The 12,456-nt window shown below is 41.3% G+C and overlaps 1 protein-coding gene across 1 annotated transcript in view; it reads right to left on the bottom strand.

The window, feature by feature from the left end:
- The window catches only part of Arid5b (AT-rich interaction domain 5B), a 184,519-nt gene that overhangs the window by 86,142 nt on the left and 85,921 nt on the right, over nucleotides 1-12,456 (bottom strand). Inside the window, exon 4 of the mRNA XM_052164626.1 lies at nucleotides 5,915-6,145. Coding sequence (XP_052020586.1) covers nucleotides 5,915-6,145 — 231 coding nt within the window. The remainder of the gene's footprint in view (nucleotides 1-5,914; nucleotides 6,146-12,456) is intronic.

Below are 12,456 nucleotides of genomic sequence, written 5' to 3'. Positions count from 1 at the left end.
CCACCACAGACAGTGGACTCCCAAATGTGGACAGGGGCCAGGAGCAAAAACATTTGATCATCAGAATCCACCAAAAGCCACTTTGCTAAGGGGGAGGAGAAAAAAAAAACCCCAAAACAGTTTACTTGCAAATTTCCATGACCCTTAAGACAGCAACTGTCTTCCTTTCATTTCCAGCAAAGCACGTGATCTGATCAAGTGATCTTTAGAGGGGAAGAGGCAGCGTCTGATTCATAATGACTTTGCACGTTTTGAATTGCTTTTCATAAAAATTCAGGCTTTCATTCCAACAATTAGGAGGCAGAGACAGGCGGATCTCTGAGTTTGAGGCCAGGTTAGTTTACGGAGTGAGTTTGAGCACAGCCTTGAAAAACCAAAATAAAAACTAAAAAATAAATTCAAAAAAAATTTTTTTTTAAAATTTAAAAATAAAATAATGAAAAAAAAATCAAGGTTCATCTCTCCTCTCCTACTCTGTCTTTTGCCTTTGCTCCTACTTCTTCAGGCTATAACGTCACCATTTCAACTAACAGGAAATGGGAAAGGGCAAAGTTCAACTCGGACTCAGAAGAGCATCTTTAAAACATCTGTGATCTGTGTGGACAACTTCACTCACACCTTCATTCTCTTGGTAAGCCCCCAGAGCCCCTAGGGACTGGATTCCCTTAGGATTCAACAAGCACAACGATTTCTTATGAAAGCATGCTGTCTAAAGACCGGAGACTCCAGTTAAAGCAGGTTGGTTTCACACATGTGAGGTGTTAGCAAGCCAGGTTCCACAGAGGCACACACACTGGGGCAGATGAGTCCAGCCTTCAACTGATCCTCCCTCCAGCATTCGTGTCTTAGCAAGATATTGGTCTATTGTTGTCCACAGTTCTTCTGTGGCCACTGATCAGTTCTTCCTGGTGTGTGTGTGTGTGTGTGTGTGTGTGCGCGCGTGGTTGAGCCACAATCACGTGATCTCTTTGCGTGTGAGCTTAGCACCCTTTTCACTACAACGCTCAGCCCTTTCCCACAGCCCTTCCCCAGCAGAATGCCTGTCTTAGTATAAACACAGCCAAGTTCTTCTCCCTGTAGGCTAGAGCTCATGGTGTCTACACAAGGACCAAATACCTAATGACAACCCATGTCATCTCTTTGCTTCGCACATGGTTGACCAAAGCCACGCCTCACCCTGCCCCATACTCTTGTCGAGAAACACACAGACACCTCAGCGGCCAAAAAAAAAAAAAAACCTTAAAAGCACGACTTCTGCTTTTTACGGCTCTGCAACTCAAAACACGCATGCGCACGTAAGCACCCAAAGTCTCTTATCTAAAAGTGAGCCACATCCTACGACATTGAGTGTGACCTACCCTTAAATACTGTCTCAGTATTGTTGGTGTGAACGGGGCAACCTTTGCAGGCCTCTGTTGGAAGCTAGTGCCCCATTCTGGGTTGTTGTGGGTGCAGTGCCCCTCTGTTTGAAATTAGTTTGTCCACCCTTCACACATGTGAAATCAATTGGCATGATAGGATTGTAAACATTGTTCATTACATAGTGCTGGCCCTTTTATGGTTCTAAGAGCAAAGAACAGACAAAATGTTTGCCCCCCCCCACCCCACCCCGTGGCTTGCCTCTATAGCTCACACAATATAAACGACAGAGTGCATTTTAACAAAACAGAAGTCATTACATAACCAGGTAAGAGACAGAAGGGGAGCTGTTGGGAAAATGTCTGTGTCGGGAGAGGGACACAGGACCATGCTATGGGAAAGACTTTTCGGGAGGAAAAAAAATGCTATTCCTATCTCACTCCCCGTCGTTGTTATTAAAAATCTCGTTTCCTAATTGCAAGTGCGATACAATGAATTTTCATAATGCTTCAATGAGGAGTCTATCATGTTATTTTTTTTTTAAATAGTCAATTATCTTGTGGTAAGAAAGCATACTACAGCAGCATAGCTGTGTTGCTAACAAGACGGACGAATATGGGCAGGATGTCGGGGCTGACGCTGTTCAATCACCTACTATTAATATATTCAATTTATGCTCAGATCATAGGTTTAGACATTACCCAGCACCGCAAGCAAGAGAAGGACTTGCATAATACAGACAAGAAGGCAGATGGCATGTTATCAAAACCCTTCAAGCCTAAAATAACCTTCCCAAGTAAGGAGGCTAGTTAATTAAAACCAGGATATATTTACTCCGTTCTGAATATCTCAATGTAAATAAAAATTAAAACACTACTGTAACATTGGATTAAATGATGAAATTTCCTCCATTTTATTTTTCTTTAATCGTTTCTAATCAAACTTTTCATTAAGCAGCTTCATAAAATTCCACAGAGAATTTATTTATAGGGACTGGTTGTAGATTTAAAGGGCTTACTTTTATTGTTCAATTAAAGCTCTTATTCGGTGGACAACATTAAAAATAGCAAGGAGGGGGCAATGCTGCCTGACCGTGGGGAAGCCTGCTCCACAATGCAAAAGACTCATTTCAGAGACTTATTTTGACTGTGCAGGTAAAGCCATGTTGGTGGGCCCCAGAGAAAAACGTGGGCTCGTCTCTGTCTCAAAGAGCTCATTCCCATTTCAAAGCTGGTTTCTTCCCACTCTTGCGAACAGATCTCATTCAAGTTTTCTTACAACCCATGTTGAAGTTGACTATGGGCAGAATGACTAAAGAGAGACAAATCATAGACCCCAGCCAATAGCGACCCAGGGATCGAATCGATGATAATCACTGTGTTTCGAACAGGTTTCAAAGACAGACCTCCGTATTTTAAAACTAGACCAAGAAGGGAGATGGGGAGAGGACTCAGTAGATGGACATGCAGCACACGCGTGACGTGGTGCACAAAGCACAGTGGAGTGTGCATCTTAACGAGGGAGGTGGAGATAACACAGCCCCCGGATCTGGCCTCCTAGTTCCGGACCAATGAGAGACCCCGACTCAAACAAAAAGATGGCAAGCATTGGAGAAAGGGCACTCAAGGTTGTCTGCTGATGGTCTGCTGACTTTTCTATGGACACACACGCAGGGGCATCCTCACATACAAACATGTACCCACACACATAGAACAAAACCACATCTAATGTGAGGCTTCCCTTGACCTCACATCCTGACTGTCATCTCAAAGCATCCAATGCTACCGCAGTTAATACCACTGTTCCTACCGAAATCCCTTACTGTGACACCCATTCCTGACTCTCTTGTAACATAGTTAGGCTCCCCAGGGAGATTAACCCCGTCTTCCTTGTTTTTTTTTGTTTTTTTTTTTTTGAATACTTAACATTACATTATAGTTCTTATTTTCTTTTTTCTTCTTTTTTTTCTTTTCTATATTCTTTGTTTACATTCCATCCCATTTAGATTCTTGATCCTCAAAATAAACAAGGACCAAATTGTATTTCTCTTTTGAGTTCCCCTCTGTTGTCCAGAAGAAAGCAAGAGATCAGTTGATAAATTAAACATCAGTCATAGAGAATCGGATACTGTCCTTTGGAGAAGAAACTTGGATTTATTTATTTATTTATTTATTTATTTATTTATTTATTTATTTTTTATTTTTGGCAATTTGGAATTCCCTGTATCAACGACCTAGTTGTTAAGTGCTCTAAATTCTTTGCCATCAGCTCCACAATCCGTCCACCTGGTGATATGACTAATCAAAACAGATTTTTATAGCCCAGGCATACTGTTACCTAAATTATATTTGACCAATTACTCAAGTTACTGAATGTGCAGTGTAGGAGCTTCATCTGTGGGCCCCCTGGCACTCTGGGTTATCTGAAAGGAGTGTCTCAGTCATCTGGCAGCCCTCAATGTTAGAAACATTTGTTTAATGCCACTCACTAATTAAATCTGTGTTCTTCTACCAACTGTTAGTTGGTTGGAGAAACCCAATACCACATTTTTAACAAACACTTTAACCCTTGTCGCTGGCACGTACAGCTGTGGGGGCAGAGAGAGTGGACTAAAAAGTTGTTGTCTGGAACTCTGGATGTGTACCCAAGGAGGTAGGGGACACATGGTGTAAAAGTGCTCAAATGGGGTCAAGATAAGCCACATGCTTTATGTGTTAGCATGAGCTACTTTCAAAAGAATGAACCATTTGAGGACTGGACCTTGTAACTGAACGTGTAACCGGCTAAAGTTCTTCTCATTTAATCTGCCTTCTAGACGCTTGTTTAAGTACTGTCTGTTTCCAGAGGCTAGAGGAGAAAGACAGGGTTAAAAGGAGAGATGCCAGAAGAAATATCAGGAGCACAGTCACAGGGAGATGCTTATTGTTTGCAAGAACATTTAAAACTCCTTTAAAAATGTTCCAACAACTGCCACAAACGTCTCTGGATAGGCACATCTATCCAACTTTAAACAGAACAGCTTTGGAACACAGTGACTAATAACCCCTAAATTAGCCAAAAAGGTTAAACCATTTTTTTTTCATTTTATTACATTGTTAAACACTAACTTTGAATATTCTTAAGTAGGGGAAAACATTCACTCAGCTTTATCCTGTGTGAGGAATTTAGAGAGCTTTGGATCAGGTAGTAGTAGGGCACAGGGCTTGGGAGCAAGAAATATGGGTGAATTTGTTTTTCTTCAAGTATTGAAAAGTATTGTAAATGCTCCCCTGAAAGGAAAGGGTACTTAATAATTGTATTGGCATTATATTTAATAATTGTATTTAATAATTGATCTGCCGAAATGAAAAGGTCACTGGGCTTTTAAAAACATGGCAATACTTGCTTCTGTGTAGAAGGAAAGCTAGCACACACATACATACACACATACACACACATACATATGCACACACATATACACATACACTTATACACATATACATACACACACACATACACACGCACACACACACACACACACACACACACACACACGCCCACATCGTCCCTGCTTTTGGCCTCTGGTGAACTTAGATCTTAGACTTACAAAGTTCTTTGTAGTAGCCAAAGAGATCCCAAAAAGCACAGACTGTCAGATCTGAAAGGCCACAGTAGACTCACAAAACCATGTAGAGCTAACTGGGACAATCTGGATTGGAATATTCGGCAAATGAGGTTTCCTTGGGGACAATGTAAGACAACAGAATCAGCCAGTAAACCAGCTTGAAGAAAGTCTGTGTGTGTACTTTCCAGGCCAGGGAGGTCTTAACCCCTTCTCGTCCTCTGTCCTCATGATGGATTGTGCAGGGTACCATCATGCCACTGAGGAAGAACCACTGACATGATCCAGTGTCTTCTCAAATGGATTCGGAAGGCGTGGTATAAGATGGTAATGCCTTAGCTTGCCTTCTGCACACTGTACAATGCAAGGTTTCCAAAGGGAAGATATGGTGGCTGACAGCCCCCTGCTAATAGTCATGACGAGTCAGCTAGGCCAGGATTCTATATGTGTGAAAATTTAGAGGAGTCAGCACATCTCTAATTCATATATGTATTATGTATGTATGTATGTATGTATGTATGTATGTATGTAACAATCTATTGGTCAGTCTATTATCTCTCTTCACCTTATGGTATTGAATTGTTATACTTTATGCATTCTTATGGTACCTTATAAAATTAGAAAATTAAAAAAGAAAATCTTCAAGTAACCCAAGCTCTCAAAGAAAGAATGTGAAGACTTCCAACCAATCAATCACAAAGTCCACCTTCGAGATCAACCAAGTACCTTCCAATTATAGATATTCACCAATGAACACAAAATAATCATTGTTCACCTTTGGTAAACAGTGGCCACCAAGAAAGTGAAGAAGACACCTTGTGTTGCAAAGCTATGGTGCCTGGGTGGGGGTGGGTGGTCACACTGAGCCCTACTCCCCAGGCCTGCTCACTCCGTGACCTGAGAACAGCCACTCACGGGAACGAGTTTCAAATAAAGTAAAAGACAAGCACTCACCGAACTCATCACACACACTCTCGTTTTCTATGAGAGTGGGGTGATCAAAGGTATCCCGGCAGTACAGGATCTGGGGGTTTCTGCTGACCACTGCGATGCCCCCCAGGGCTAATGCGAACTGGTCTGTGAGGATGGATGACGGTTTATCCTGGATCCGTTTAAGCATGGACCGGTACCGACAGTACTGAGGGTAACTGAGCACAATCACATTGGTTTCTTCCTCATCTTCCCCTAGACAGAGAAGAAAACACATCAATTACCCACTTCCCACCAACAAAGAGAACATACACAGCCACGACCTAATTTCAATGGTCACTTTGGATTTAGCAATAGAGACATCTTCTTCTGCAAAGTCCCCCCCCCCTTTTTTTTTAACCGAACCACAGTCTGGTAATGCCAGAATCTTCCAGAATGCCTCTTCCCCATGCAGCTTTCCAGCCTCAAAGCCTGAGGCCACCCCTAAGTAGCCACTTTGTGGCTGTGGCCACATGGACATTATATATAATAAATGATGTCTGAATCACTTGGCGGCAGTTAACTACTTCTTCCTTGAGACTTCAATGTATTTTTTAGTCATTGGTGTCACCATGATAGGGAAACTTTGTTGAGTTTCTATATAATGATTGCTTGATCTTAGACTGATTACATTCTGTGTGTGTGTGTGTGTGTTGCTTCCCACTGTTGGGTTTATAAGGACACAATTTGGGGGGCACTTGTTATTACAGCATGAGTCACCCCAACTTCCTTGATACCAACATCTCCACCTCCCCTGTCTCCATACTCCTGTCTTTTAATGTTTCTCAAATCCACATGGTAACCTAGCACACCTCAGAGAATCTTGCTGAGAAGGATCCTTGAGCATCCCAGAGAGCCATCAGGACCATCCTAACTCAGAACATTTCAGAAAACATAGGGAGTCGTCCTCTTCAATGACCTTGACGTTAACGATAACCCACTATGGGTTCTGAATATTTGCAAAATCCAGATTCCACACGGACAAACCCTTCCTTCCTTTTAAACCTGAGCAACGACTAGCGATCCCTCTGGTAGCCCTGTCACCTGTAACCCTGTCACACTGAACTCAGGTCTCACTCTGCACACCATGGACATCGGCGGTCGGCCACTCCCAGGTTTGTCATTTGTATGTCTAACGGGGGAACACTCAATGTTTTGAGCCCTTATGGTACTGCAGAGGACGGTGTGAGACAGTTGTTAAGGATACTGATGCTATCGTGGCCATCTGGTAACCAGTGGGAGATGAATGGGGGTAGGACGGAATGATGGAACATTACCAGGAGTAATGCAAGGTGTGCCTGTGACCTCTGCACAGGGGAGGCTGACACCCAGATGTAGCTCTAATTACATTCGCTTAGCTCTTCAGCCTGGAGGCTTCCCCACGAACGGAGATGCTCAGCTGCCTTATGCGTCTTCGACTCCCGCCACTCTGTCAGCTGGCCCCCTTAGAGGGCAGCTACATGGAAAAGAAGTCTACCGATGAACGCTAGCCCTGAGATTCTGCCAAATGTGCCACAGTAGGCAAGTTGAGATCCCCATGGTAGACTGAGACGCTGTCAGAAGCCCACACTGGGCATGCGCTAACCCAAGGGGCCCATGCGCTGCTGGTAGCGACTCTTATTTATAGCACTACATAGGCCATGTTTGTTCAAGAAGATGTGAATTTGAAAGAATACAACCAGACTGTCAGAGCTCACTCTGTTGAGTCTGCTCTGTACCAACACTGCTCTGTACATTAGAAAACCCTGAGCGAATACCTCTTGGTCCTTGAGTTTACTTTAGTAGTGCCTTTGGCTTTCTGCGAAGACAAGAAAACCACACCAGTCTAAGTGTTTTAGAAAGAAAGTGGCAAACAGTGTGCTTTCTAGGGATGGAGGTTGAAGGAAAAGTTGCTTCTGAGCTGGTATTTGAGAGACGTCTTGAGTCATGGGTCTATGTCATTGCTGTTCTTCCGACTTCCCATGAGGGCATTTTCATGATGGTGCTCCCTCTGCCCTCTTCCCTAATTCTCTGTTTTGGATACGGTCATCTCTCAGGCAAATGTCTCTGCTGAAACATGCCCTTCTGCTCTCGGTACCTCACACGAGCTCCCAACACCAACTCTGTCCTCCTCACAGTTCCCAACACCGACTCTGTCCTCCTCACAGTTCCCAACACCGACTCTGTCCTCCTCACAGTTCCCAACACTGACTCTGTCCTCCTCACAGTTTCCGGCTTCTTCTCTTAATTCTTGGTAGTGCAAGTCCTACTGCCATTTCACAGAGAGGTGACTGTACAGATGTCTGCTTCGTCAAAGAACAATGTTCTCCAGGGTTGTCCAGGGAACGTTATCCAAGACCTCCGCGGGATACTTGAAGTGGGATTAGAGTCTATGTGCCACCCAAAAGGACCGACTTGGATTCTCTAACACTGAAGGATAAGAATGGGTATTTTTCAAGCACTCGGGCAAGTTCATGTACTCTAGACTTCCAAGCAAGCAATTCTGAGTCTGGTTATTTTTTGTTCTTGTTTTGCATAGACTTACAGTGACTTACTTAGCTTGGGTTTTAAAATACATACATTTAAAGCAGAGTTGTATTATATGTAATACTTAAAAACATTTTTATGCTATATATGTATTTATGATTTATATATAATATATGCTATATATTTATATACATACCATATTATATTACAATATAGCACATTGCATAAGACATATGTGGTTACGTTAACATATTATATGTAGATTTGTTATATAATAGTACACATGTATACTTGCTATATTACACACAACATATTGTATACCAACATACAAGTGCACATATACTAATAGTCAGCCTATAATATACTTATAATAGTCATATGCAGATTTTTATTCCTATTTCTCTTATCAATTCTACTAAGGCCTAGAATAAAATCCAGGATTAAGTTCGCCTGCCTCTGCACTTTTTCCGTGATTGTTGGCAGGTATCACAGAAGACACCACATTAAAACAAGCCAACAGAAAAACCTTCATTCAGACCAGGAAGGAGCAGGCACGGTTGATGTGCCCAAGAATAGAAGGCTCCTTAACACTATTTCTGGTACTGAGAGTAAAACATTACAGTTTAAGAAAAAAAAAATTCAGATAATGTGTCTTATGTTCCTCAAAAAGACCCTATAAACAACATTACGATTTGTGAATATTCCCCAATGTAGGTCATAAAACTGGGGTTGTGACCCATGTCATTATCTCCATGACACTGGAAGCCCAACCTTTTAGCCTTTTAATACTTATTTGGTTAATTCTACATTATGGCAAAATATCTTGAGTCATCATCATCATCATTATTATTATTAGTAGTAGTAGTAGTAGCAGCAGCAGCAGCAGCAGCAGTAACTACTTTATAGTACTAGGATAAAGATAATAAGCTTTGGTTGGGTAAAGCCAGAGACTTCGTGCTCACAGAGAACTGATAACTTCACCCACCTATGAGCCGGAATTCCTCCACTCTGGCTAAGTTCGTGTGAGATTGGAGGGCCTGTAATGTTCACTGTAGACATGTAAACTATCAATGTGACTTTCACATAGCAGCTTCCTAACCAGGAGATGGGAAGAAGCCTGAAGCCCACACTTACCAGCTTCCTGTTCTTGTCTTCTCTTCCCTCATTAAAGTCTCTCTACACCAGGAAGCCCAAGGCCAGCTGGGGTCTGGTCTAATGTGGCAACCTTCAGCGATGCCAAGACAAAAATTATGCTAACTCCATTGCTTGCGAACAGAACCACCCATTTGGACCAGAATTTTGGCATTGTTTGGATGGAGGCAAATTTCCAACCTTGTAATTAGCCATTCCCAGAGGAATTGCATTTCATATTTATAAAAACCATAGAAAGCCCAGGAGACCCTCAGCCCTTATAGATGTTAATAGAGTCTGCCAGGAAGGAGAGCTGAATGAAGAAAGAAGGAGTGCGGAAACTGGTATGGACGTAAGACTTTGCAAGAGCCTTGCAGATCTTAAGTTCTATGATCCTTTAACTGCTTTCTAAGTCTCTACATTAAATCAGCTTCCCTCTGACACAGTCATAAGAACATTAAACTCTTCAATGGCTGGCATGTTCTATTTCGCAACAGCACAAAGAGAAACGAATAGAGGCAAATGGCCCCTTCAAGAATTCTTACTGAAATCCTGCAGCTAAGACCCATGCCTCCTTTCATAGACTCATAAATACTCTGATACATGAAACACCGGCCACCAATAAAAGCAGTCCCCCCTTTCTGTTTCACAAGAGACTTTAGCAGAGAAATCTGCGAACAAAGAATGGGTAAATTGCACATTTGTTTAGCAAAAGACAAACAAAGTGTTCTCGGAACAATGATTTTCTTTCAACCACACCCACATCAGACAAGAAACTCCGGAACTAACTGTAAGGAGTATTTTTCTAGAACATTCTAGTTCCTTGGCTTATATATACTTTTTACTTGATTTTACTCAATAGAAAATATAATCAGCCAAAAGGAAAACAAGAAAAAGAGAAAGATTGGTACTCAAGATTGGTATTGTAAACAATGGTTATAATATTCTATTGAAATGTCATCCCGTTTACTGAGTCCTCCTCCCCAGCAAAAAATGTGAACATACTTAGCTTTAAATTAAATATTCAAAGGGAATAAGAGTCCCACAATGACTAAACCTCATTTCAACTTCAATAAAGAGAACTTTAACTTGGCTTATTAAAAGTTAATACCTAAAGTACAGGGCTTGTAATGCTCCACCAAAATGGCTCTAATCCTGCGCTTATATCATAATTACACGTTTTGTTAACCTCTCTCAATGTCATTTTTTTCACTTTATTTATATATATTTTCAAACTCCCAAACAGAATTCCACAGAGAAACTGTAATTATAATCTGAAACTCCACCTCGACTTGTCAAACAGTAACTGTACACCATGACTCTCATGGAGTGGGGGATAGGGGGTGGCTGGGTAGGGTGGGGAAGGAGGTGGGAGGAGGGGTAGGGGCGGGGCGGGGCGGGGTGGGGGCGGGGCAAGCATTCATCTTGTGAGTTGCTCAGATTGTCTTTGTATAAAGAGATGCATGAAATAGCAAACACAATAAATTACTGGAGCATAGACTTTCAAATATCCATAATGCTTTTCTTTTCTTTCTTTTCTTTTTTCTTTCTTTCTTTCATTCTTTCTTTCTTTCTTCCTCGTTCCTTCCTTAATAGTTAATGGTGGCCAAATGTGCAAGAGGTTGAAAACATCCATTCTAGAGGGAAGAAATTTGCTTTCATCTCTTACATAATATTGCAGAAACATAATTTTCTCCTCCTGGCAAGGTTGGGGGTGGGGGCTGTCTAGGAAAACTCACACTGTATGTTTACTGAAAAATCACCATCTAACATCAGAAAGCCTGAAACAAAACAAAACAAAACAATACAAAAAACAAAACAAAACAAAAAAACCCCAAAAAACAAAAAAACCAAAAAAACTTCATAAAACCCTTCACACTAGGACTTTATAGAGCTTGGTGGAAAAAATATGCATGTCCTTTCCTGTGCCTAATTACCTCAACTGAAAATTCTGCCAAGTATTTCGCCCTTTCGTTCTCGTAATCGTATTAGGGCAAATGCGTCTGGACGCCAACAGAAACAAACATTTAAAGATTTTTTTTTTTCACTTAAAAGATTCCAAATCAGTATGGAGGCTGGGTTTGAAACACAATGTCCTTTGGGCTTGCTTTACAGACAACCTACAGTTTCCTTTCTTTGGTTCCCCTCCCCCCACCCCAAGCAGAGATGAATTTACTAGAGTTACAAAAAAACAGCCGATGTCTACTTTTGAAACAATGTAAGCAGCATCGCGTCAATAGGAAGGGCTTGCCCAGTGATCTATGCAGCCTGCCGTCTGTTTTTCGTACAGGAGACATTCCGTTCTCAAAGCTTTATACTTTTTTTTTGTTTTTTGTTGTTGTTGGGTTTTTTTTTGGTTTTTTTTTTTTTTTTTTTTTTTTTTTTTTTTTTTTTTTGCTTGCTCCTAGCAACCAGCTAAAGGCAAGCCGTCAACTTTCTGTTCCTGGCAACGGTCCAGCCCTTACTGCAAGTGACAATTACACCGTTTCCATTTAATTGCTGTTCTGTTGTGACAGAATATTTGTCATAATTAGGCATTTCCTTATCTTCTGTCCATTTGTCTTTGATTATTACCGAACATGATTTTTTTTTCTTGTTTTAAATTTCAGAAAACCCAAGCACAAAAAAAATCCTACAGATAAGAGTAGCTACAGCTGCTACTATCATTACCAACATTGTAACATGCAGAGTGGAGAGAGAGAGAGAGAGGGAAAAAAAAAAGAATATAATTTCTCGGAAGGTAATTTTCCTTTCAGTGTTAAGTGCTTTTATTCATCTTACAGTTACTCAATGACTTCCTGTTCTAATTACAAGACATTATACAGAAAAGACATTTGTAAAAGGGGGAAAAATATGCAGGCAGGGTATGTGACTAAATAGCCCGAAATCGTTGAACCGTTTTAAAATTCCAAAGTCGTCCATCAACTTTA

This window comes from Apodemus sylvaticus, chromosome 19 (assembly GCF_947179515.1).
Source record: "Apodemus sylvaticus chromosome 19, mApoSyl1.1, whole genome shotgun sequence".
NCBI lineage: Eukaryota > Metazoa > Chordata > Mammalia > Rodentia > Muridae > Apodemus > Apodemus sylvaticus.
Note: the sequence above shows the minus strand (reverse complement) of the source record. Positions and strands in the feature narration are given on the sequence as shown.